This window comes from Lepidochelys olivacea, assembly GCF_965140295.1.
Source record: "Lepidochelys olivacea isolate rLepOli2 genome assembly, chromosome: 9".
NCBI classification, from domain to species: domain Eukaryota; kingdom Metazoa; phylum Chordata; order Testudines; family Cheloniidae; genus Lepidochelys; species Lepidochelys olivacea.
The window spans coordinates 7505399-7532906 of NC_140419.1; the positions used below are offsets into that span (position 1 = coordinate 7505399).

Sequence of the window (27508 nt, forward strand, 5' to 3'; positions counted from 1 at the left end):
TAATCTCCATCGAACAATCAGAGCCAGAGGGACTGATGTTTTGAACGGAAACAGGAGGCAGAGGGGCTGTGGAAGGAGAGAAGCAGACATCCAACAGAATGGCAGTTCCATAGGGTGGCTCACTTTAAAACAGCACGACTGCTGCCCTGGCAGAGGTAATAGCAAGCCCACTCCTGGGTACGGCCTTCCACGGCATGCGTCCGAGGGGAAAAGTCTGAAAACACATAAAATAGCAACACTGGGCTCTGCGCATCGCGGGGAGTGGAAACGAGACTAAAACCTTAAGTGCTGTCATCTGCAGAAAGCTTAACACAATGTGGCTCAGAGGAGTATCTTATTACGACTGAGAATAAATCCCCCCTTACAAACCTTGAAGGCACCAGGACAGAGTATTATTTCAAAAGGAGCATTTTAAGTGCTGCAGCTATGGTATGCTACCCGGTAGTATCAGGCAAAACAAGCTGCATCTGGACTGGATCCATTGTTTAAGAGATGCCCTAGCAACTGGTGGTGGGTAAACAAGCAGCAAGAGGTGAGAGGGGACAAGGTGCCCTGAAAAGCACAGCTACAGAGAGAAGGGCTATCCCTCCCACTGTCTCGCCTACGGAAAGCCAGCAGCTGGGGATTTTTACGTCTTCCACCCTGATCCAGCCACCCTGTGCAGGGCCACGCAGCCTGGTCAGAACAACAGTAACTGTTTTTTATCCATCCCACCCCCGGCCCCCTGAGCGCTTTGAGGAATTCCAGGCGTGACTCTCCCAGAGCGTGGGATGATGTAAAGTGACTCTGGAAGGAAGAGCAAGATTTTCTAAGATCCCTCACCCTAGACTGTGCTGTTCTGAGGCTAACTGAAGGTTAAGAGGCTGAAGACCTCTGCAGTCAGCAAGGAAAATCCAGCATCTATCTGCCTTGACTCCTGAATTCCAGGTCTTTGGGTCACTGCGCACTGTGTGAAAGAGACTGGCTAACAAAGTCCTTTCCTCCAGTTTGACTGAGGCTCAAATTCCAGCTGACTGGGGAACAGCAGTTTTTGCCAAAATTCAAGTCTGTGGGCTCCAGGACGAAGAGGAGGGGAAAAGGCAGGAGCTGTTCCTGAGCAGAACTGAGTTTGGATACAGCACTAACCAGAGGAAATAATCCACTCCCTTAGTTGCTGTGGAATCAGAGGGTGCGTTCCCAGGTGAGCAAGATCACCACTGGCCTAAAGCTAGGGTGGCAGCAGTGTCATTCCCATCCCCAGGTCCCCTAACAGCCTTTTCCACCCATCCTGCTGGCCTGCTCTCAGACACGGGCTAATGCTGGAAGGCAGCTCCAGGCTGGGTTGCCCCCAGCGACAGAGCAGGAACTCAGCTGCTGCTCCTCCAGCCCCCCCCACCCTGGCTGCAAGGAGAGGGGGCTCTTCCCTAATCCCACACCACATTTGATCTTTCCACCTATGACGTCCTGCAGGGTCACCGGACAGCCGGAGTCAAGGCAGTTAAGGCCTCGGAAGCCCCTCCTTCTCCTCATTTAAGGGACAGCTAATTGACATGTACGATGGTGGCACGGGCAGGAGCACCTGTAAGAGCCTGACTAGGTGGCAGGAACCTAGACCCATCCCAGGCATTGTTATAATTCACCAATCTTTGGTACGGAGCCTGTGCTTTTATAGGTAAACACCTCAGGCTGAAGTCATCCCTGCTGTGACTGCAATGAATACTGTGGGGTTATGGCAGGGCTGCCCTCCACTCCTCCTCTAGAGGAGCAGATTGCAAAGCCAGCCCTTTGTTGGGACAGTTCCTGTGTGGTTGATGGGGAAGGGGAAGGAGGCAGGCTGGCCCCCTCTCTGGGGTGAAAGGGCAGAGGAGGAGATGCCAAGCTAGAAAATCGCCACCCCAGCTATTCTTAAACAAACCAAGCCAGAGAGATTGAAAGAAACAGAGACCCAATAATTTATTGGCAGAGCTGAAAGGAGGCATTTGCAAACCAATGGGTCATCTCTCCTGACCGCAGAGATTCATTAATACTGGTACCCCTCAGCACGAGCGCATGGGATCACAATATCCTCTGCACAGGGTATGGAAAGAGGAGAGAAAGTGCTGAAGGAGGCACGGGGAGGGCGCTCTGATAACTGAAAAGTCGGCCTCCTGCCCTGCCATTGCAAAGAGTTTCGTGTGACCAGGTCAGCCGCTTATTAGTCACCGATGCAGAAGGGCTTTGAATGAAATCCTTCCTCTGGGGTTGAGTGCAAAAGGGTGGCGTGGTCAATCCAGCCTGCGCGGCCCTCCAGAAATGGCAGGGCACGGATGGAGACCTCTCAGCGGGTTCACACCAAGAGAGGAATTTACCACCAGCCTTGTTCTCACAATGTGATTTTGGTGTTTCGAAAGCTCGAATTATCCCTGGAAGAGAGGGGGAGAGAATGAGAAGTTTAATACGTAGGTAAGTACATAGCCCCAGATACAGACACAGAGCCTGACCGGTCCCACCACACTGAGGGCAACAAGCAACAACCCACCTGATTCACGTTCACCTCCCAAATCACCTCTAGTTAACCGCTAAACATCCACACTACACCCAAACAGCGTCTCTGTTTATTCCAAGCTGCTACCAATCGCTAGTATACTTAGAGGGAAAATGAGAAGATCCTGGTTTCATCCTCATCCATTCGGAAACAGACAGGATATTATTGCTAGTAACGGGGGTGTCAGACCTGCACAACTAGCTTGGTAGATTTCAGGACTGGACTAAGTTGGCTCATTGCAGGGTCTCTTTCCCATACATCTATTCTGCTCTCAAACGAGTGACAAGTCATTTTGTTTAGCATCTGTGCTCTTAGCTCTCCTGCCTTTAGCCCCTAACCCAGGGGTCTCTTTGTAAAGGGACTGGCAAGAAGGTTAGGCACCAAATGCGCCCTACCTTAAAAATCCCGTACCCTGGAAGGGAAGTTCTCAGAGTTCGAACACAGAGGGGCCAATCCTGCAGCCCTTCCTTGTGTGACTAGTACCCCTGCTGCTGCAGGATCAGCCCCTTGTCCGTCTTCGCTCGGGGCACATGGCCTGGTCACGGATAACCTAAACCGATGGTTAGCCTCTGCGGTGGTGCTTTCTGACCGCCCTCAGCAGCAGCAACCCAGGCGACTGCTAGAGCGGGGCTGACAGCGATGGACACGTCATAATGTCAGGTTTCTAGAGGGACCTTTCGGACAGGAGGGAAGTTGGAGGGGAGGGAGGGATACCTGTTGAGAAGGCAGGTTCTGTAACTGCATGGCAATGGGCAGAGTTCCCACAACAGTAGCAGGGCACAGGGTCATTCAGAACAGACTTTTGGGGCACCTGAAACGAGTGACACCCAAGCATGCATCATAGCAGGCCAGCAGAGCTCCCCTTGCTGGGGAATGCAGGCAGCCCAAAGGCGTGGCAGTATACTGTAGGACTGTGAAATGTTTCTTCAACCTCTGTGCTGCTAAGGAGCCATGTGGTGGCTGTGACATCACAGCATGGTGCATGCTGGGATATCCCAGTGGGGCAGGCTGGTGTGTCTATGGGCAACCTGAAAGTAGTGAATTTAAAGGTGATTGCATGCCGAATGCCCTTCTGCGATTTGGGGCAGTAAGTACTTTCCCTGCTATTACTTAGACACATGCTTGGAGGTCACCGTCAGAAAAAGAGTGGTAACCATTCTACTCCTGAGCGCTCTAATGGCAGAATTGGGCTGCGTGGCCATTTGGGAACATGGGTCTAAACTCTTCTCGAATCCAGAGTTCAATTACTGCTGCGCCCTAGCCCATGCCAAACACACAGACAGCAAAGCATCGACCTCGAAAGCAGGTTTCGGTGGGACTCCTATCGCTGGGTTAGTTCTTGCTTTGGTGGAGTACTGCCGTTCCACTTTCTTTCACCATCCCCCAGTATTGTATGGTCCCTAACGTGTTTCTTTGTGGACTACGCTATATTTGTTCTTGCCTCTACTCTCCTCTGGCCAGGGTAGGCAACTCCATGCAATTAAGAAAGTTAAATCAACATTCCCCACATAGTCAAATGCACTTGGCACATTTACTGTCTTCTAAGGTTGGCATTTCACAACCTGTGCTGGGAGCTTTTTACTTTGGAAGGTCGTTTGAATGTCTTCTAATAATAAAACGTTACTAAGTGCTTATGTAGCACTTCACAAGCATCATCTCATTAACCCTCCCCAACAGTCAATCCTGTGAGGTAGGTAAAAAAAGAACGCTCTTCCGTTTTGCCCAAGGCCACAGGGTTTATCCAAACAATGTTTGTCTAAGGCCACAGAGCGAGACGGTGGCAGAATCGGGATTACCAACGAACTCCGGAAGCCGGTCTGAGTTGCAGCTGTCACATATGCGGCTTTGTGGGATTTAGGAGCTTGCAACACATCCCCTTTGGGAACATTACTGTGTACCACACTGGGATACACTGCAAGAGGAGGGATTGCTTGACAGCGATCCAGCTTGTCTACAGCATCTTGACAACGGAAGACACCTCTAGTCACTAAGTAGCACTCTGGTAGCACTCTGCCCCCTTAACAGTAAGGCACCCACAATCCCGTACGTGGACCAGAGTGTGAAAATGATGTTGGTCATAAGATGGACAACTGTACCTAGCTATTTTCCCTGCACAGGGTTGCCATTAACAGAGGGGCTGTAGGCACTCTCATCCTGTTAGCCACAGCAAGTACTATTTTTAAATATAGTACCTACTGCGCATCCCTCATGGACAAGCCTTTATTGACACAGTCTAGCTCTTCCACCTCAGCCCTCGGTCAAGAGCAAGGCCTGCCAAGCTGGAGACGCCGTTACCAAGCTGTGTTACAGGTACGCTCTTCGTTTCAGATTACGACTCCACTTCCGAGCGCCAACTCTAGACAATACAAACAAGCTGAAGCCATACCTCTCAGCCGACGAGGCACCGGGACACAGCTGCCTTGCCAACAGGGGATGCATTGGCTAACTGGCTGACAGCGTCCTGGCTACAAACGCCAAGTGAGCAGTTTTTCCCAGGGTGAGATTACGAGTGCCTTTTGATTCAAAGCTGAGTTTGGACTTTAGCAAATCAGCTAATAGTGATGGGACTGACGCCAGACCAGAAGGTATTCAGGTCTGCTGTGGAGTGTTGTCCCCATATGAACGCGGGCAAGCTGAGAGGTATGCCATAAAGTCATGTAAGAAGAAAGATGAGGCCCTACCCTGGGTGTGACAGAGAGAGGGGGAGCGTTCGATCAGCGATCAGCGACCACTGCTGTTCACCAGGCCATGAAACTCCTCCCAGGCCCTGGTAAGCCAGAGGGGGAAAAAAAAAACAGCACTTCAGATCAAAGGGTTCTTAACTTTTAACGAGCGCAGAGACATTCAGTGGCGTTTGAAAGGCCATTCTGAGAGCAAGGCAATGTTCTCACCAGGGCCTAGTGGACAGAAGCATCCTTAAAACACAGCCAGACATCTGACAGCATGAGGCAGCTTTAAAGTTCTGCACAGACATGAAGCTTTCTGATTGGCTGCCGGTGACATCATAGCAGGTTAATACCCACCAGATACAAGGTGGGACCCTTGAGCTGTTTTTAGACTAGAATTGCCATTTCCTATTCCTAATAAAATAACCCAGGGTTGTGTATTTCTGGAGGATCATCATGTTCCTTGACTGGTTAAATTCACCCAGTCTGTGGCCTCACTCTCCAGCACATATCAGGGCTCGCTGTAATCCCCCAGAAATACACTGCTTTTCATGCCGTACGGCTTAGTGATTAGACCATTCTTTGACCAGGCTGCAGATTCCAATTGTTATTAGAGAGGGAGCCTCATTTCCTATCATAAGCCTGCTCAGTTAATGACACCTACGCTAAAAAACGACAGCTATTTGCAATGAAAATGTTTTCAAATAAGTTACAGGGATAGGCCTACTGTTCCATTCCCTGGCGAAGAATCTGTTATGGACAAAGTTAGCAGACTGAAAAATGACTGTCTGTTTTACAGAGACAGCATATTGAAGGGTCTCCCAGGGAAAAGATGCTGAGGTGAACATGAGCATAACTATTATCTGAGATCAGACACATCAAGGAGCTCTGTATCTCAGTGCCCCCGAATACTGAGCTTATTGCTATAGTACATGCCATTTCACTCAATCCATGGGGGCATGGTCGATTAGAAGCAACCCATTTCAGTTGTAAAATCTGATTCCGTTCCATGATTCTGCCTCCAGTACTAATTTTCAGACCAAAAGCCAAACATTTACCAGCAACCTAAGAGTTCACTTATTCTGTAGTGAGTTTGTGACAGTTCAATGCCTCCTCCCCCACAAGACTCCAGATAACACAGAAGACTCCGTGTTATCACCGGACTCTGGGAGTCTCCCAATGCATTTACATGACCTGTGCCTAAAAGCCAGGCTGTAAGCTCCTGAGGGCATTAACTCTTCAGCAATAAAATCTTTAGGCTACATTTTCAACTGCTCTTGCCTGGTAAAAGCACTGCCCAAAGCCCTGGCCAGGGCTTACCAGCAAGGGTTCATCCCAGATATTTTTCTGGCTGTGTTTGATGGCTGCATACCCTGCCATGAGATTTTTTCCCCCCCATTTCTAGTTAGTTTCTCTTGGGGAACTGGCCCAATACAAGCAGGGTTTCCCAACACACCTTACCTCTTGGAGGTTGTGACATTGATCGCTCCTAAAAAAAGCATTCCCCCTCTCTGAACATGACATGGATAGATCCCTCTGACAACCACCGCAGCAGTGGTGAAAGGTGAACAGTCCTTGAGGCTAAGGTCCTGGCTTGGACCTCATATGGCAGGAGTAGCAAGATCACCCCATCAATGAACCTCAGGCCTGACACGCAGTGACCACGCTTCTGGGGAAAAAGGGGAACTCAGCCTCCATGGCCCATTCAGCCGGTGGCCTCTTTGGAGACTGCTGAGGGTGCCCTTTCGGGTATGTTTACACTGCGGTACCAAACCCTCAGCACCAGGTCTCAGAACCAGGTCAGCTAGCGCGTTTGGGCTCGGACTGGAGCCTGGGTACTGGGACCCTCCCCCTCAAAGGGTCTCAAAGCCCGGGCTCCAGCCCAAGCATCTACTCTGCAATTGTATAGCCCCTCAGCCTGAGCCCTGCAAGCCTGGATCAACTGACCTGGGCCAGCCACGGATCTTGCATTGCAGTGTAGACATGCCCTTAGTTCTAGTTGTGACAGGAGTTAATTAAGGAGGCTGTTGTGTAGAGCTGACTTGTTTTCTATCCGTTCTCTTCTCCCCTGCCTGGGAGCTCACAATCTCATCATTGTCTCCCAGAACTCCCTTTGTTAGGATGGGTGAGTGACGGACGTGGTTCCCTGGGATGACAGCATCAGAGAGACAGACACCACTGCCTGATGTTAAATGAGCACAACTGGAGTCCGACCTCTGATCCGAAGCCTCCCAAACAAAGGGAATGCGAGGGTCAGCGCTGCTGAACGTATCACAGCAGCCAGCGCCGTCCTGAGGGGGCAGCACACTAACCGTTTCTGCGGCCACCTGGCCGCGGGGGGGGGGGGGGGGAAGGGGTGCAGGTGCTACTTGCAGTCCAAAACCAAACACGAGCGACTGTGGAACAGGGCCTGCCTGTGGCCTCTCGTGGATGTTTACGCACAGACTCACGGTTCCATTTGGACAGGCATAGCAGCTGCTGCTCAGGAGGCCCCTGTGCTAAGGGCTCATCACAGGGAAGGCAACAGCATGGAAAGAGATGTGTAAGTTACACCAGAGGAAAAAAGCCTACTCCCTCCCCTGAGGGGGCTGCATGCTGTGGATGGGCCCCACCCAAGAATCTGCTCAGCCCCTGAGATCTTCCCTCCTTACGTACACCCAGGGAGCACCTTCCTTCAGGACTATGCAACCTGGGGATCTTTCAGAGACAGGACTACTGAGAGCACTGCCTGGGCTGAGTGTGACACCAGGATCTGCGGAACCCACAAATGTTCATCTGAATTCAGAGTGTAGTTATCAAAAAGGTAACAAAAATGGGCCCTTCTTACACAGCACCCTGGCTTCGTGGGTGCTCCCTGGCTCCCCCCATCTGCTCCTCCATCTGGAAGCTGCCCACAGCCCCCTGTCTGCCCATCAGCCTTCCTTCACACCTCCCAGCCCGGATATGTCCACCCCACAAGCCTCTTTCCCAACTGCCCCCTTCTCGTGCCACCACCCCAACGTGCTTGGGAACAAGTTCCTTACCCCGACGAACCTAGCACCCACCATCCCCTTCAAATCAGCAAATTCTAAGACACCTTGACAACAGCATCCATGCTGTATTGCTACCTCCCGAGTCCTGCTCACAGCTTTAGAGTGAAACTCTTCAGGCAAAGGATCTGAAGTGATAAAACACCACACCTTTTATAGTGCTATTAGCATTAAAGAGATCTGCTGACTTTACTGATAAAACCACCTCTCTAGTTTTGTTCGCCCCTGACACATTTCTGCAGCCAGGGTAGAGTGAGCGGCCATCTAGTTTGTGTCCTACATCATCAAGGCTGCCCGTTGAATTCTGCTTGCAGAATCTTTATGGCCTATGGCAGGGCCAGAGGCAGACAGTGCCACAGTGTAAGGATATTTTTATTTATAGGCATTTTTATGCCCCTCACCATGGTATCTGAGCAGCACAGAAACATTAAATGAATTTATCCTTAACATTTGGGATTACCACCATTTTACAGGTGGCGAAATGGAAGCACTTGAAATTAAGTGACATGCTCAAGGTCACCCCGGAAGTTTGTAGCAGAGCTGGAGACAGATCCCACATCTTCTAAGAAGGATTCTTGCTCTTGTAAACTAGTTAGACCAGAATTTGATTTTTCAGATCTCAGGTGACATTTGCCACCCTGGCAACTAGGGACAAAGCAATGTTTTGAAATGAACGTGTTTGAGCTGGGCTCACTGAGAAGAAATGCGGAATAGCTCCATTTTAGTCACTTTTCTGATGACAAAGACAACCCACCAAAAGAAAGGAACCTTTCAGAATTGCCCGCACCCCTGACATGCGCTGTGATGCTACAGAACGGACCCTAGCGGCAGAACCGCCATTTCAAAACCTAGTGTTAAGAAAGGGTTCTTTAAACTTGCAGAATCTACTGGCTGGGATTGGAGGATGGAGGGATAACTGAAGTGAGCCATTGCTGCAGACGCTCAAGACAAAAGGAAGCAATCTTTAGCCCTGGACTGTCGCTGCCCTCCACGGTTCTATTCCTAGGCCCGATGGGAAGTAGTACAGAGCAATGCATACATCTGGACACGTGACCAGACTAAGGCATGTGTCAGTCCAGTGCGGATTTCTACAGGTTCCCTTCCACAGACCCTCCACAAAAGCAGCTGCATAATGGTAAGAACAGGGCTAAAAATTAGAGGCCCTGGGGGCAGGTCCCATTCAGTGCAGTGTAAAGAGACAATCGTAGAAGTGGCTGCAGCGTTCAGCTATTTCATTTCCCAGCGTGCTCTCGAGAAATTGTGAGCAGATGGAAATGGGCCTCCCAGTGGGTCAAATGAGCTGTAGAATTAGCTATGCTCTGATGTGGCGGCAAAGGAGATGCCCCCCACAAACACGAAGCCCACTGACTTGCCGTTGCACTTTCCCATAGAATCAGTTTCTGCTAGGATTTCCTGGCCAAACAGCGCTAAACTCTGTGGGGATTTCACTTTCCAGCAGTCTCCAGTGGATCCAAGACCTAGTTCCCCGTGCGTGTCCTGTGGGGCTCTACATAACCACGTAATTCATTTCCCTACACCGCAGAACCCTCCCTCTGTTCCCTTCTGTATCTGCTCATCATCTCGCTAACCTCAGACCTTTTATTTTCTCCAAGTGTCTGCAGTGACAAAGACCTGATGCCAGCACTAAGAAGATCAGCCATTCTTCCAATTGACTCGAGTAGTTCCAGTATTTCTCAGTGCCGACTCCGAAGGGAAGGCAGAGTTTTATACCCTGCTCAGCTCCCACTGCAGCAGCAGCCACCTACAAACAGGGGCTTTGTTTTCAGAAAAGCCGCCCTGCTCAAAGCTCTGGCAGGATACTCCAGAGTCACTTAAAACTATTTCCAGCCCCGCTGGCTCTGCAGAAGTCTGCTGTGCGGCCACACAAGGAATATGTTCCCCTCTCTCGGGGGGTATCACTCCTACATTACCCTGGGTCGCTGACTGCGTGGTGCTGGTGGGAACAGCCACCCGAACACACAGCATGAGTTGGAAAGAAGGATTGGGGGTAGACATGGGGGAAAACATATGGGTCAGTGAAGGAACCCTGCTAAACCAACAAACAAATGTCCCACAACTACAGCAGCCAGTTCTCCCTAAATGCACCACTGACCCCAACAAGCTCCAGGTTCACCCACTACCAGGGTCAATATTTGCAGTAGTTTACGCCAGACGCTACTGTGCTGGTGGCCAATCCCTCACTCCCTTGGAAAATGGCACAGCCTCCGTTGTAACAAGGTAATGGGAAGGGGACAACATTCAAAAGCCAGGAAGTGCCAAGTGAAGGGTGCAACTGTCAAGAATCCACTTTTATTCCCAGGCTGTGCCAGGTGCAGGGTTAATGGGCTGGGGACCACGTCTCACTCGGTTGTTTAAAACACCTAGGGGTGACAGGAGCAGTTATGGCTGCAGAGGTACAACAGAATTTCCCTCAACTCTCCAAGCATTACAGGTTTTGAAGAACAACAGCTAAAAGGAAGAGCTCTTGGGGAACAGTAAGAGACGTTCTCCCCATCCATTAAAACAAGACCGCTACTGCAATGCCACATGCATTTCAAAGGAGACCAGCACTGATGTCTATGGTACTGCAGGTCCGAGGACTTACGCAATGCTGCAAGGGACTGGTCTAGCTCTTCTAATGATATGGAAACAAATGGACCCTACTACTTGCTGGGATTTAGGACGTTTCTCAAAATCATAAGCATGAGAATGAAGGGACACAGGAAAAAGGCTCTGAAAGATCCACTTATCTAGCTAAAAACACGGCCAGAGCCCAGGAAGAATGGTGTGTAGAACAACCCCTCTGAACGACAGGGGTACAACCGATTCTTTTCTAACCAACGTGGCAGCATCAGTACCTTCAGCAGCAGAGGGGCTTGTCACCTCTGAGTGGCTGGAAGAATTGGGGTGTATAAAATAAGTTTAATATGTACATTTAATGTCACACAAGTAATATATAAATCCTGCCCCACAGGGCCCAGAAACTGCAGTGAGGGACATGCTGGAGATTTCTAGAGATGTTCATTTGCAATGTGTCAAAAGCTAATAAAGGGCAATGCCCTACACAAACAAACACACATACACACACACACTTTTGTGAGAAAAGCCCATGTTCTCCCGAAACCCACTCCCTCCCCAGAGCGGAGATGCCAATCAAACTCTGCACGTGAGCCGAGCTCCGGTGGAGAGGTGCAGTCCATACAAACAAAACCACCAGAAACCACTTGGAAAGGAGGCCCTGACACAATCTCCAGCAGGGCAGGTCCATTAGGGCCTCTCATAAAACACAGCCACAGCGTGAGAGAATAGAGTAATGGCTAGAAAGCCCCCCTAGAGTCATAAATCAGATGGTACATGTGCAACATAAGTGGAGTGTAGTCTTGTATTTCAACAGGACTTGACAGACAGGGAAGGTAACGAGGGTGAGATTTTCTGGAAGATAACAGCAGGTTTGCAAAAGATTCTTTATTAGCAAAAGGACTCTGCTAACGCAAACCAGCTCAGCCAGATACAGTCAGACTGCAGCCAGTGCTGTAATACACTAACAGAGTTGTTAATCTGCCAAAGACTGCACCCAACCCAGAGAGTTTACAACTGCAGCAATTAAACTGGTTGTTAGCAGCAACTACACACTAATGCAAACAGTATGAAAGCAAGACACAACAGGCCAGATTCTGGATTTACACGGTGGAAGTGAGATCAAAATCTGTGCAGTGAAAACAACACTATTAAAGGGAGATCTGGGACTGTGTTGGAAACACACAGCAGCAGACTTGAACTAGCTAACAGCAATCAGTTCTTGTTCTCCCTTGGATAAGTCAATGAATAGCCTAGCCCTGCTTACAAGAAGCTGCAAGCTCACTTCCTGCATTCTTAACTACACCAGAATGAGCAGGAGACAAGCCAATTTAGCCCCTTTTAAGAATCATTCCCAGCTGTAATGTGAGCTAGTCAACAACATGCCCTGTTTAAGTGAATCTGTTCCTCAAACACCTGTTATTCCCAGACACTGGCATCCTGGATTGTATGTCAGCAGAACAAATGCAAGGGACAATATCCAGAGACAAGGGGCCATGAGCAAAGGGGCAGAATACAGCAGCCTGGGGCAATGCAATGCATTCCCATTTCCTAGGGCAGCAAAGGCTAGGAATGCTGTGGAAAGAGCACATTCAGTCTCCGGGGAAAGGCCGGGATGGCTACACTGGAAGCACCGCTTGGTAAACCCTCTCTCCCTCACCAAGACAGCCAAGCTGCCTCCAGCCACGATAGTTGGAATGCTGGCTCAGAGCAGGGCCTTTCTATACAGAGCCATGGAGGAAGGTAGGGAGAAGAGAAGGGAAAGTGACTGAGGAGTTTCTACAGTCCCCTCACCCACAGAGAGTCCCGCAACCTTAGGTTGAAGACTATGCCGTCTCTAAACAAAGGTCAGACACAACACAGCCAAATGCAGGTCTGCAGGAGCCCTCTGAGATCTCGGAATCAAACAGGCATGACAGAAATGTTGCTCTCCACAAGCATTTAACATAAGCATGTGCAGGAGGAGTGCTTGCTACACAGCGAGATGGCTCACAGAGCCCAATGAGAGATTCAGTCAATAAAACAAGTCAGATCTTTTAGCAACAGAATAGTCAGGAACAGCTTTAGGTTAATAAGAAAAATCTCTTTCCCCCTCCATCCCCATACACCAGTGGTCATCCAAGGAGAGGTTCTCTGGCAAAGAAAGGTTCTTTGACATTAATACAAAAAATATGTAATATGACTAGCTGACCAACAATCTAAACATGCAGCAACTGTGGCTTCCATGATGTAAATCAGAGGGGGGCAAACTATGGCCCGCGGACCACATCTGGCCTGCGGGACCCTTTCCACTGGCCCCTGAGCTCCTGCCAGGGAGCGGGGTCAGGACAGGCTTGCAGAGGAGCCAGCCCAACTCCCTGGTGGTGAGCAGGCCGGAGGCTAGCCCCTGGCCCCGCCCCTTCTGCTCCACTCCCTCCCTGTCACAGTTCCCCCAGCGCCTGGGCAGCGTGGCTGCAGCTCCGGCCAGGCGGCCCGGCTATAGCGCGGCCAGACCTGGGGCTCCAGGGCGGCACGGTCAGGGGGAGTTCGGCAAGGGGGAGGCGAGGAGCAGGGAGGGTTGCGGGGGGCAGTCAAGGGGCCTGGGCCCTGCTGCCGGGGACAGGGGCAGAGCAAGTCAGGGCCCCCCTCCAACTCCAGCATGCTTGGCCCCTGTCCCCAGCAGCCAAGCCCAGACAGGGAGCAAGCCCTGCCCGACTGCCAGGGAGAGCAGCCAAACGAGCAGGGGAAACACACAGGGAAAGGACTGAGACCCCCTTTCCCCCACCCCACGGGTAACGTGGGGCGGGGAGAGCAGGGAGGGTTGGATACGGGGTGGGGGTCCCGGGGGTGGGGAGCAGGTGGGATTGGATAGGGGAAGGCGTCCCAGGGGGATTGTCAGGGGGCAGAGAACAGGGGTGTTTGGATAGGATGCAGGAGTCCCAGGGGGCAGTCAGGGGTGGGAGTTCCGGGGGGCTGGAATGGGGGCAGGGGCCAGGCCACACCTCGCTGTTTTGGGAGGCATAGCCTCCCCCAGCCTCCCCTACCTGCCCCTCCATACAATTTCTGTACCTGATGTGGCCCTAGGGTCAAAAAGTTTGCCCACCCCGATGTAGACGCTTGTCCCACCAAGAACTAGGCTGATCTCACCAGTCATTGTGACCACTGCTCTGTGGTGTTTAAATTGGATGGATGGCTTGCCAAGATCTGGGAAGTTTTAGACATGGAAACAGGGTTAGCCTAAGGAAAATAAAACAACAAGTACTTGTGCCCTTGGTTACAAGATGGACTAGAAAGCCCTCTACTCCACTGAATTTCTCTCTTTATTAATTTCTTTGTGCGTATGTAAACTTTGAAACGTTCTTAGTCTAACCCTGGTTTATAATAAACCTCAGTGAAAATGGTTTATTGTTATTTACTTATGACTAGTACCCATATATGCAGCAACTCTTTGACACTTTGAGAAATAAAAGTCCGCCGAATGGCCTAGCATGGCAAATTATAATGAGCTTTGTTAAAATACAACTGTCCTCTCTACGTACCATGATCCTCTAGTCTTGTTAGAAAGCCTCTGTTATCAAGGGTTGGGACGATTTACTATAAAGATTTATTATGATTAGAAATCAGTTGTACAGCACTGTAAATTTACACAGTGCTTTCCCAAGAACATTTATTAACTTAATGATTCTATAAATCCCAGTTAGCTTTGGTATTTTATTCTCCATAATTCCTCCTCATTCAAAGGAACTGTTCCCCACTGCAATCTTGTTTCTTAATCGAAAAAGCCCCTTCCCATGATGGGTAGCTCATTCCCAGATGAAGACCAGGGCGGGTCACTAAGAAAGAGATTAGGAGTGCAGGCTACAGGCAAACCGAGGGATTTACTAGTAAATTCATATATTCCCAACAACAGTAGGGCAGCGAGAGGCTTTTTGAGGCCATGCTGTTTACAGTATCGTTAGCAGATAACAGCCCCAAAGCATCAGTGTGTGTGACCACTTTTCTCTGCACCTGGATCCTACAGAAAACTGCTCCAACCAACACACATTCAACTGACAGCGCTCCCTCCCCCTGCCCCCGCACATACTTGATGCTGTCGGTGTGCGTTTTGTATTCCATGATGGTGTTCGGAGGTAGGTTAAGCACTCGGCGTAACGTGTCGCGTATCCGAGCTGTTGTAGCCTGGTCGCTAGCAGTCTTGTTCCATATGGAGATAATATCCTCCTACAAAACAATGATGATGGGGGGTAAACCGATGGGTGTTTGTGCGCTCCAGCCAGAACATATGCTTGATAGTGCGCAGGGCGGTTTACATCGAACTGGACAGAGATGACTGCCCCACAGATGCCATCCCCCAAGTCAGCACACATGCCCAACGTAGTCCCAATGGAGGCTTACCTGGAATCGGACAGAGACAACTGCCCCACAGATTTCTTCCCCCACCATAAACTGTTCTCCTAACATCGCCAGAATGAGATTCTCCCAGCAGCGGGACGCTAAGCCCTTGCGCAGACGGATAATCCACTTGCCACCATTTTTGTTGGCATCGTCCTGGGAAGAGGGGTGAGAAAGTGATTCGTTTTCTCCCAGCTATTTTGCTGCTAAAACAACAAGCTCACAAATGAGCAAATATCAATCACATGGGACCAAGAGGGACAGAATGAAGGAATGTTCATGCTAAAGCATTGTCATGTTTAGTGATGAAGGAGGCATGACAAAGGTATTCTGAATGCCAGGCAACATTTGAGACAATGACTCTCCCCAGAGATTCCACAGATCTTCCCTCTATTCACACTGTACTGACTCTAAACCAGGTTAAATTGATACAACATATCACCATGATCTGGGGGTCTGCACATGCAACTAGGGGATAGGAACTCCTGACTTCTACTTCCATCTCGAACACTGATTCCCCCTCTAGGCTTAGGCTAGTCACCTCGCAATTTGTGATTCAGCTTTCCCAGCTGTAAAAGGAGGAGAATACCTAATTACATCACAGGGATGTTAAGGGAATAAATGTTTGTAAAGTGCTCCTTAAAGGCAGAGGAAGAACTGCAGAGAACAGGTTATTTCTGCAAGTTACCAGAGAGAACTGTTACAAATACAGGCTCCCTCACTTAGACTATCCAGTACTGGAGTGAGTCACAGTAAGATTGGAGACGTTACAGTCCTAGTCCTGATGACTGTTGGTGCTATCACAGATGCAGGCTGAAGATTTCAGTGCAGGTGGCGGCAAAAACAGCTACACGCAAGGACGACAAACGAAGTCAGCACAAACTCCAGTAATGTGGGAGATTACCGACGGGAGGCAAATTGCCTTTGGAGCAAATGTTCAGGATTGGGAGAACAGACCATTCCCCTTAAGAAATGAGCTATCCAGGAGTCAGTCCTTAGCAGGAAGTTTAGTTTAACCCCATGAAGACCTTTCCACATTGACTAAGGTGGACAAGGAAGCAAAAAGGAGCCAATGTGACTGCTGAAAATAATCAGAAGAACTTAGGAGGTTTTCGGGGCCAGAACGAACAGTGGTTGGAGTGAGGGATTGGGTCTTGTAGTTGTGGGTTAGAGTCAGTTTTCTTTCAGGTTGAGTGCACCTCAGTTCAGTGAGCTGCTTAATTTCCCTTTGTCAGATGAGCAGCTCGATCTCCCAGCACAGTAAATAACCACAAACATTACGATTGAGGCTTCTGATATCCTGCTAGATGGTAGGGTAGGGTCAGGTAATGGATTAGCATCACACGGAGGCAGGGAGTGGTATTTTATATATGACCATACAAGGACAGTGGACTAGGATTAATTTAGAAAGGAGAAAAAGCACAAGGAAACTAGTGGAAAAACGAAGGGTAGTAGTGAGCTCCAAGTTACTCCTTTCTCAATACACGAACAAAGTGGGTACCCGAAATTAAAAGAACCATTTTAAGATGCTTTTTAAAAAAGTTTAAATACTGACAGGTGGAATCTTCTGCTGCAGCATCTTATGAAAGCATCTAGGTTACGGAGAGTCCAAAAAGGATAGACATTTATATTAGAATAGTATTTGTGGCAACATGGGCTATAAATCCCCATGCTTCAGGGCATATACTAATTGCCAACTGGGGTCAGAAATAATTTCTTCAAGGCAGAGTAGCAGTTAGGTGCCTCATGGCAAGGCATAAAATTCTCAGACTGCAACTGGTACTGGTCATTGTTAGGGACAGGTGAGCAAGCTAGAGGGAAAATTGGTCGGGTGTGGCAATTTCCATGCAGACCTACTGTCTGACTACTACAAAGAAACAAGCTGAACTCCAAGAAAAAGAAGACAGGAAATCAGATCCAAGCCTCCCAACCCACCCCCAGATTCTTTATTATGATTCTGTTTATTCTCAGTGCCTGAGCTTTCACCCACTGGCTTCTTCCTTCCACAAGGAGAGAAGTTGGTCTCCTACATTCAGGCTGCAGTTGACTGAATCAGCCAGAACAAGGTGCATGTGTCACAAAAAAGCACACAGTAACGTAGCCAAGTTCTCTTGGGCCGCAGCTTCGGGAGTCTCTCTGGAATCTGCCATCTTAGACTGGAGACAGCTGATCACCAGAGGCAATTTTTCTTAGTCTCAGGGAGAGTGCCAGCTTGCATTGCTCCTGAACGCCCCTCCTCTGCATGCAGGGCAAGTGCCTCATTAGTTGTGTCAGTAGCCGCTATGTGAGAGGAGACCGGGCTCTGCAGGAGGACAAATGTAACTGCAGCCGGAATGACAGCCTGGCTTGACATTTAATGCTAGGAGACCAGTCACTGCTCGGCCAGAAAATTCCTGATAACAACACAAGGCAGACACTTGAGCGCCAACTCACCTCCCACATGGGTTTGATTCCCTCTTTGAAGAGATGGAAGTCGCTATGGCCTGTCAGGTCCCCGGGACGTACCATGTGACTGTAAAACCTCCAGAACTGCTCCACCTGTAACGCCACATGCACCAGGCAGTCAAAGACAAGTCATCCAATATGGCTCCCAACACTTTAGAAGGGGGGCGTCACAATGTCAGTCTCTCTCCCTCCAGCGAGGCAGCTCTGTGCTGCTTCCCTGTCAGACTGCACGTAAGGACAGTAGCCTTCAGGACATTCAGAAACAGAGCAGTGGCATTGATAGGGCTTGTGCAGGTGTTTCTGGGAGTGGTTACAGCTGTGTGACCGGCACACAGCCCAATTATTAGTGTCTGGCCTGTTGCGAGCGTAACAGACACACCAAATAATTCAGGAAAGTCTATCTGTGTAAAGAAAACCCGAGGGGGATGAAGGCTGCTTTGGAGGAGAGCGAGAAGAGATACACAAGTCCCACCCAAGCACCCTCAATTTGCAGCCAGTGGTGAAAAGCTTTTCAACACAGGGGTAAGCTACTGATAGTTCTCTCCACACTACACAGAGTCTCATTAGCATTTCATACCCTTCCTCTCTACAACAGTGGGAACTCCTGGAATTATTCCTCACAGGAACAGTTTGGGTTTTACCATAGGTGATTGAAGGACAATACACATATTCTGGTGCTAGTTTAGGATCTTAAACCACCTTTTAAAGTGCGTATTCATACGGCTGCCTAGTCACCGCTAAGATTAACCACCACTGTACATTTTAACCCCTTTGAGCACTGGTTTCTGCTGCAGCACTCTTTGAATTGACTTTCAGTGTCCCAGGCAGCAGTGAATTAGGGGATTTTTTGTGGGTTTTTTTTTAAATCTGTAAAGTTTTTCTTGACACTTAAAACTTTCCTGAATGCCTTATTCTGGCCCTTTGAGCTGTTTTGGATGACAGAGAGTTTTCTCCTTAAATAAAGCACTTAGGACCAGATCCTGCAAGCACTGAATTCAATAGTAAAGCTCCCCAACTTGGTTCAATGGCACAGGATAAGGCCCAGCTAGAAGATAAGGATGGATTTGTTTTCATACAAAAAGCCATCATTTGCATTTTAAAGGATTCTGTCCAATAATGAGCTAATTAAAAGTTCTGGTAGGGCTGTCAAAAGAGTTGAACAAGAGCAATGCCACAAAGACTAGGAGAAAACCCAATAGTATGGCCACCAATTTAAGCCCAGGAATTATACTTAAAATGTCTGTACTTATCTTTCAGGGGGGAAAAATCCCTTTCAAGAGCTGAACTCATTATGGATCCAAGAAATGAGGGGAAAAAAATCTTGTTGAATACAGTCTGTCATTAAAATACGGTGTAGACATTAGATTCCCCAAACTGTATGATATGCCCTCTAGTGGCTAATTTTGTATTTGCAAATGCCTAGTGATTTTTAGCCAAAACTACACACAGTAGGCTTGCGCTCAAAATGATGCTTTTCCCTAAACCTATTCTCCCTCCTCCTTGAAACCTAGCACCAGAAAACTGTTACCTGCCTGTCAACAAGTTTCTTTCTTAAGCTAATATCTCCTATCCCACATGAAAGTGCGTCATTTCCAGTCTACAATGGAGAATCAATAAGTTTCTCCTTGTTCTTTATTGTAGCGAAAGCAAAAGATTCACAGGTTCTTAGTTCCTTTAAAAAAAAAAAAGCAGTGCAGGGGGGAGTCCTCTCCCCCAACTCCCAAATGGTGTTGGCCAAAACTACACTGAATTTGTATCAAATTCACAAATCATTCCAACAAGTGTTTTGTTTTTTTTAAACTAAAGTGGTTTGACAGCTACTGCCTATCTCACCACATGCAGAACAGTTATGCTGGTTCCTCACTATTTAAACCTGTTTCCTTTCTCCACAGCTGGGAGAGCAGATAAGCAAATTTTACTTGTTGAAGTAAGAGAAACTGATGAGTCCTAGGGGTCAGCCCATGACCAGCCTTCTCCCCATTCCTGCCCCCCTGTGTGTGGAATGATATGATCCAGATGTCTGGACAGGCCCATGTGACACCTCAGTACACTGAACATGTATAGACTAATAGACTTATTTCAACAACCTGCCTCCAAAGCTGTGTGACTGGAATAGGATATTTTCACATTTCAAATGGTCCAGTAGAGAGTTCAGAAGTGGACAGGATAAATAAACACACTGAAAGGGACCCTTGGAAAATTCATGGAGCAACAAGTTTACTTATCTTGTACCCTCTGCGGTCCTGATCATCCTGGAGAGTGTTTCTGAAACTATTCACAAGTGAAGACAGTGGCTGGGTCTGAATTTAGGGTTACTTGCCTGGATGGTGACATTGTATTTCTGTTTCTGCAAGATTTGGCAGTGATTTCTATATGTGTTTCCCATGTCTCCTGGCTTTATAACAGTATTTCAGAGGGCCAGTGCCACCCAGCTTTGCTTTTCAGTCCTCAACTCCATGGAGAGACAAGGAACCACGTCGTCAACAGATACAAGCCCATCAGCTATTTACATGTGTAAAACAGACAAATGTCTGCTCCAAGTATATTATTCATGAAGGGGATGCATGTAGATGGGAATCTACAACATTATTGCCAGAAGCAGTGGACAGAAAAGCTTTTGGTTTATGATTCGCACATCAGTTACAGCCATTCGATATTTCTAAATATAGGAAAAATCACTTCCTCTCTTACCCACCTGCCAAGTCCTGAGCCTGACTTACTGCGTATCTACTGCGAGACATAAAGGAGAACGGAAATGCTTCTTACTTGCCATTACTTACAAGCTCAGGGAGTTCTGTTTCCACTGCTACTATTAGCAAAGACACCAATCTCTAGAACAGGAAAGGCAGTGCTGCTTCCTGGTCTCTTTTAGGGCTGTCCTCTGTTGTAGGCGAGTCAGAATGTGAGACTCAGATGAAGGCAGATGAACCGCTCTCCTTTACGTCTGGTGGTAGGTATATAAACGTGGTACACACATGCAGACACATAGCCATAGAGAAAAGCTACACTGAGAAGCTGCATCGTGTTTAGTCAAAAAGGTAGAACAATCGGAATGTACTCACTGAGGCGAAGGTGCCGATCTGTTTGATGTTCTGTTCATAGCTCTGAGAGCTGGTGGGTCTCCCGGGTGTTCGTCTGGAGTACCAGAAAGTATAATTATACTGCAGGGGGTGCTCGGCAGGCCCTGGGACGACAGCCTGGGGAACAGATAAGCTCATTTATTCTCCCATATTTCTCTCAAGAGGAGATTGAACAAGCTACATTCAGAGCATTAGCTGCCCACACGTTGCTGCCATCACAATCTAAGATGAACAGTTTAGACTCATTTTCGCAGAAAAATCTCATCTCACTTTAATAGCTTGACACAGACCATTAGTTTGGCAGCAATTGACTATAATTCAAATAGGAGATTAGAAATCCATAGCACATTTGTTCCCCAAACTGGTAGGACTGGGTGTGCTAAAGAGGCTGCAGCTCAGTCCCAGGAGGAACGTCTCTCAATAGGAACCCCTCTTGCCAATTTAGGAGCAGCATTAATCTCTGTGTAAATTCCCTTTTGTCCTTGGCAGCAAAGAAATGCAGACTGTTTAAAAAGCACAAAGCTGATCTGGTAAAGCGATGGGAAGCTCCCCCCAACCAAGGCTTTCTGAAAATCTGATTGAGGAAAGAGTCCACCTTTGCTTTCCGTCTCCATATGGAGCCCAATTTCCTAGGCAAAGAGCTCTGGCTGCACTAGTAGAGAGGATACTGAAGCTTGGCTCATGTACCCATAACCCAAAGTCTATTTACCCAACAGCTTATATGGCTCCCCATCACGGTGCTAACACAGCACTAAGCCAGGACAGCATTCCTAGACATACTCCTTACACTGGGACAGATTGACCTCATGCAGATGCCAGCATTATCCCTTGATGATGGCAGTGGGGCATCAAGAACTCACCTTCCTCTTGGTGCTACTCTGGGGTTTGTCACGATCATTTTTTTCCTTCTCACCATCTTTCTGTGTGCTGTTCTCTTCGTTCTGGTCATGGTCCCCACTGTCATCATCTTTCAAACTGGCAAGGGCAAAAGAATGAGCTTTACATGTTTCATGGCTGAGGTGCCATCCTACAAAAGTGAGACTTATATTACTTGACTTCTCCCCGAGGCACAAACCGCTGGCACAATGGAGCCTATGCTGCAAGTCTACTGACAACAGATTCTTACAGGGAGAACCACATGAGAAAGCTTATGTGCCCTACCCCTGTCACAGACCACTTGGCCAACAAGAACCCCAAGCTCAAGCACATCGACTCTTAAAAACCAGATTAACTTTTAGGACAACTACAGGTTTTCTTCCTACATTGAAATCTGTTTGAAAGATCATTAAATAGGGAAGTACCACTGAAGATAATTATAGCACACCCATCACTTCGGGACCTATGCACCAACTAATACTGACAACCGTCAACTGGGGAATGGAAAAGAGACTGAGTCTCTAAAAGTACGTCTACACCACAAGCGATACATGGCACAGCCGCAGCTATGCTGCCATAGCACAGATACTTACTTCAGCAAGGGAAGATGCTTTTCCAATTGCTGTAGTAAATCCACTCCTCAAGGGGCAGTAGCAAGGTCAACAGAAGAATTCTTCTGTCAACCGAGCAGTGTCTACACTGGAGGTCAGGCTGGCTCAACTACATCTCTCAAGGAGATGAATTTTTCACCCTCTCAGCATCATAGCCAGGTTGTCCTATGCTTTAGATACAGACCAGGCCTAAGGGGAGTTAGTCAGTTGAAGCCCAGGGAGCATCTTGCACCAAACAGGTCTCCCAGTGCCGCTGGAGCAGCCACAGGGAAAAAATCGTGGGTGCTCAGCACTCCCCAGCGGCCCCGTCGATCAGCTCCTCCCCCCCCCCGCGCCTCCCGCCCCCTGTTCAGCGTCATGCAGGAGGCGCTGGGGCGGAGCAGGCCGGGCCGCGGCGGGGTGCGCTCAGGGAGGGGGCAGAGCGGGCTGGGTGCGGGGCCTTGGCGGAAAGGGTGGCGCCGGGGCAGGGCCGGGGGTCGAGCTTCCCACCGGGGAAGTGGCAGTCGGTGCCGGAGCCCGCAGCTCTCCGTTCACCGGGACAGGCCAGCGGGCGGGCTGCGGGGACAGGAGCCAGGCTCTGACCGGGGCCCCGTCTGGCGTTGGCGGCTGGCCCTGGCCGAGAGGCGTCTGGTCCCCGAGGCCGCTGCCCCCGGCGGCGGCTACACAACCCGCTGCCCGCCACCCGCTCCCGCAGAGCAAAGGGGAGGGAGCCAAGCCCGGGGGGGAAGGGGGGGGCACCTCAGACTCACGCGTCAAATTTGTTGTTCATCCTCGCTCGCCGCCTCCGCCCGTCTCTCCAGTGACTTCCGCTCCGCGCCAGTCACCCTTCCGCCACTTCCGGGAGCGGCGGAACTCCACAGCACCGACGCAAGTTTCCGCACGGCGCAATGAATGCGCGCGCCGTCCTCGCGAGACCGGGACGGGCGCCGCGGCTAGGGGGCGGGGGGCAGCCAGTCCACCATCTTGAGTGTGGCGGAAGTCAGGAGGCGCGGCCCCCCGCCGGGCCCGTCCCTGGGTTTTTCGCGTCTCATCCCCCCACGGCCAGCACATGCCCCCCCCGCGGCCCTCTCACCCCCCACGGCCAGCACCTGCCCCCCTCCGCCCCGCCCCCACATTGGGCCTCTCACCCCCCACGGCCAGCACCTGCCCCCCTCCGCCCCGCCCCCACCTTGGGCCTCTCATCCCCCACGGCCAGCACCTGCCCCCCAGGCCTTCCACACACACACCCATGGCCAGCACTGGAAACCCCCCCCACTGCCCTGTGGCAGGATCCGTCCCACTTTAGCCAGTGGAAATGCTGGAGCCTCCACCCACTTCCTCACCCCTGTGTCTGGCCCCGATACAAAGTACCAGGACTTTTCTGCACCTGCAGAGGCCGAGGGGCCCTGGCAGGGCCAGTCCGTGTCACATTAGCTCCGGGGATGCTTGGGACATCATTTGGCGCCTCCTTCATGGAGCCAGGAGCACGGGCCTGGTTCTCCATCGCCCCAACCCCTGCCCATTCTGCAGCACCAGGGCGCCCCTGGTGCACATACGCCTGGCGTGCGCCGAGTTGTAGCCCCTCTTCGGGCTCCTCCTGCTGAGGCTGTGGCTGCACTTTCCCCCGCATCTCTTCATCCACGCACACCCTGCAGAGCCGTGAGATCTCCTTGTCAGCCTCCTCTTGGGGCTGGCTACGGTGGCCGTTCACCAATGCAGGAGCAAGAAGCACAGTAGGGAGGTTCTTTGCTACTGGGGAGCATGCTGCAGCAGTGGGTGCTGACCGGGTCTCTGCCCAGGCTCCCCTTTGGCTGTCCTTCTGAACCTTTCATCCTCACTCCTGTGCCCTCCCCACCCCGGGGATAACAGTATATATATGATTACAAGATATGCTAGCATAACTCATGCTAACACCTCAGGCCAGAAACGCATTTAAAAATGATTTTCTTCCCTCTTCTTTTAGATTATCCAAGGGACAAACAGATGCTGCTAGATAATAGAGATTATCTTTTTTTCCTCTCACAACTCCATGTTACTTCTTGTGTGTAATCTTGCAAGTCAATATAAGTAAAAAGAAACCTTATTTTTAACTAACAACTTTGGTCATTAGATGGTGATATTGGCTTGCGGTTGTGACTGCTTGCTGTATGTGGACTAATGTGCAGCTCAACCGCTTGCCTCGTTCGCCAGCAGAAGTCAGTCCAATAAAATATATTATCTCACCCGCCTTGTCTCTCTGAGAGGCAGTCAGGCCAAACCTTTCAAGAGCAGCCATGGGCTTGGGGTGCCTTCTTTGTGGTTCGAACTGTGTGAAAAACTATTTTTTTTGGTTTGGTGGCAGAACTGGGCGTTGGGGGGGGGCAAAATAATCAGGAATGAAATTTTGTTTCAGGGCAACCTGAAATGAAAATGTTGCGAACTTTTAGACAAGCTGAAATGTCCAAAGAAAAAAAGGTTATGTTTCATGGTGACCAAAGAAACGGTTTGTTTCAATTTTGGGAGAGATTTTACATTTTATCAGAAGTAGAATTGGAGGAATTGCCAAAGCAAAACACCTTTCCAGAATGAAAAGTCAAAAGATTTCCTTTTTGAAATGCCAAACAAGCTATTTTGACATTCCTGATTTTTTTCTTCTTACCAAAACAATTAGCTGACCGAAACCCAAATCTGCATTTTGCAATGGAAAAAGATTTTGCATGAAAAAATTTGGCCCAGCTCTCCTTGAGCTGTCTTGGGTCGCATATCTTGGAGCGACCCTGAGTGTCTACAGCTCCCATGACTTCTGCTGATTTTGGATTCTCAGTGCCTCTGAAAAAACTCAGTCCTAGGTGTGTCAAACTGGGCTCCCAAAATCTGAGACGGCCCAAATCCATGGCCGCTTTTGAACTCTTTGGCCTCAGAGTCCTGAGAGGCACAATAAACAATATTGCTGGTGGAGAAAGAAGACAGAGTAGAGTCAGCTAGTTTCAGGGGATAAGAGTTCAGAGAGTGACCACATCTACTAGGACATGTGTGAGAAGAATTTCTGGGAAGGCTGGGTCATAGAATCATAGGGTTACAAGGGACCGCCAGGGTCAGTGATTTTCAGGGCTGAAAAGTGGAAAAAACCTCCACACATGCATTAAAAAAATTGCAAAGAAAAATATTTGTAACAGCTCCAGCACATGGACGCTGTATGATGGAAGCCTGACATCTGCCAGGGAGAGAGGCACATCTGTGACCGAGGGACTTCCAGCGAGCTGGGGAAAGCAGGTCACACCTGTCAAAGTGATAAGGGCTTCAAATATGTGGTCTTAGCACATGTCCTGGCTTTTGCAACATGCTCTCTTAATGCTGGACGTGCCTCTGCAGCTTGGCACTGGCAGAGGCAGGACTGCTTCTCTGAGCATGTGTGGGGAAAGAGGCAGGACTTCCCTAGAGCCCTGCTGTCTTCCAATCCCAGGAAAATGCCCTGGCAGCTGGGCTATGAGGTATTTGGGGGCAGGTTTCTCTCAGTGGTTCATGTTGAAGCCATTCCACTGAGTATGAATTTAAATAGTCAGTGGGACAAAGAGTGAGACGACTGTGGCCCAGTGGTTAAAGCACTTACCTGGCTTGTGTGAGACCCCCAGCTTCAAATCCCTGCTCTGGAGCAAGGGTCTTGGACCCAGGTCTTCCAGCCTTACAGGTGAGCAATCAAACTGCTAGACACAGATGGTCTCACAATCTCTCCTTTGGAAGCTGTTCCACTTCAGATAAAAGATTCGTCATTGGACCCGCAAGTGAAAAGGACTCAGCTGATGGTTAGGCCACACCCCTAAGACATGGGGGGGGTCCCAAGTCCCTGCTCCAACAACTATTTATTTACACCAAGTAGAACAGCATTGATGGGAGAGATTGAAAGACCCCCCTCCTCCCCCATCCCAGGATGCTCCATAGCCCAGGGCATGCTCCTGAGATGGGCAGGGATGTGGCAAGTTCAAATCCTTGTGCCACATTGGGTGGAAGGGGGAATTGAACCCAGGTTTCACACATCCCAGCTGACAGCTCTGACCCCGGGGCTAAAGATTATAAAGGGGTCACTGGCACATCACTTCTTCCCCCATTTTCTGTACAGCTCCTAAGTCCTCTCCCCCAACTCCCAAATGGTGTTGGCCAAAACTACACTGAATTTGTATCAAATTCACAAATCATTCCAAGTTGACTGAAATGGCATATGTCCCCAGATAAGCGATTCGTCCCCCACATTTTGCCCAGCTCTAGCAGGCAGCTGAAAACCAATAGAATTGACAGCTCTTGAGCCTCTGGGCTTTGGCAGCACCAGGACAACGGATTAGCGTGTGGCAGATTGAAACCGTATTCCAACCACACACGCTAGGCTCCAGATCTCCAGTACACCGACGCTGCGCAGTGCTGTAGGACAGCAGCAGCCAGAGGGAGCTGGTCCCGGCTCCCTGATCCTCTGCCTCCCTGCTCTGATGGAAGTTAGAGTAGCTGTGACCTATGCTAACTTTTACTGCTCCATAACTGAGATTGCGCCAGTCAAGGCTTGGGCACATGCCCCCTCCCCTTTCTCCTCACCCCATTACACTGGTAGGGGAAGGGCAGCTGACTAAGACTGTCCCTGCCAGTATCATGCCTATGGAGAGTCCCTCTCAGCAGGGGAAATTCTCCAGGGACAGGCTCCAGCCAACCCCTTGTGTGGCAATTAGGGCCTAGATAACAATTAGCCAGCTAAAACAGCCTGGATAACAGCGGCCATATGTTCCTCTTTTCCCTTCTGGTTCTTGCCTCCTGTCCTTTTGACTGCTGCCCTTCTCTCCAACTTCTGGTCAGCTCTCATCTCGCAGCTGCGAGGGATCGAACTCCTTGTCGTAATGCCCCCTGTCCTTAGAGCTTCTCCTTGCCAGGGTTCTCGTCCACGTGCCCCCACATCACCCTCCAAGCTCTGTTTCCGTGCCCCTCTCTGGGCTGGCTCCCCAGCTCCAGTACTGAGCCTTCCCCAGACATCTATTCTCCTGCAGACTGGGGCTCGGGGCCCCTTCACAGACATCTCTCTGTTATTCCTCCCATCAGACCAAGCTCTTGCCCCTTTTATGGGGGCCAGGTATCCACTAAGTTATCACCTGTTGCCTCTCCCTCCCGGCACCTCTCGCTGAGAAGCAGCTAATTAATCAGGGTGCAGGTGTAATCAATGTGACTAGCTACCTTTTAACCTTCTTTAGCCCATGATGGGGTTTCACCCACCACACACACCCACTACGCTAATCTCATAATTAGGAGATTTTTAAAAACCCTACCAGCCTTGCATTACAATAGACTAACCCTCTCTCAATTCTCCCTCCCAGCAGTCAGATTCCTGGTCAGCCATAAATAACGCCAGGTGCCACAA

At 49.7% G+C, this 27508-nt stretch overlaps 1 protein-coding gene across 2 annotated transcripts; it reads right to left on the bottom strand.

Moving 5' to 3' along the window:
- Window positions 1-1907: 1907 nt before the first annotated feature.
- Window positions 1908-23004, bottom strand: EIF4E2 (eukaryotic translation initiation factor 4E family member 2). Of its 2 annotated transcripts, XM_084638441.1 has the most exons (8): window positions 22908-23004; window positions 21532-21646; window positions 20654-20788; window positions 17580-17684; window positions 15150-15302; window positions 14839-14975; window positions 5185-5270; window positions 1908-2381 (listed from the first exon to the last, which is right to left on the bottom strand). In XM_084638441.1, exons 1-7 carry the CDS (start codon window positions 22925-22927, stop codon window positions 5225-5227), a joined length of 711 nt encoding a protein of 236 aa, XP_084494567.1. In that variant the 5' UTR covers window positions 22928-23004; the 3' UTR covers window positions 1908-2381; window positions 5185-5224. The 2 variants fall into 2 exon arrangements, with proteins under 2 accessions (XP_084494567.1, XP_084494568.1); XM_084638442.1 differs by lacking the exon at window positions 5185-5270.
- Window positions 23005-27508: the final 4504 nt, after the last annotated feature.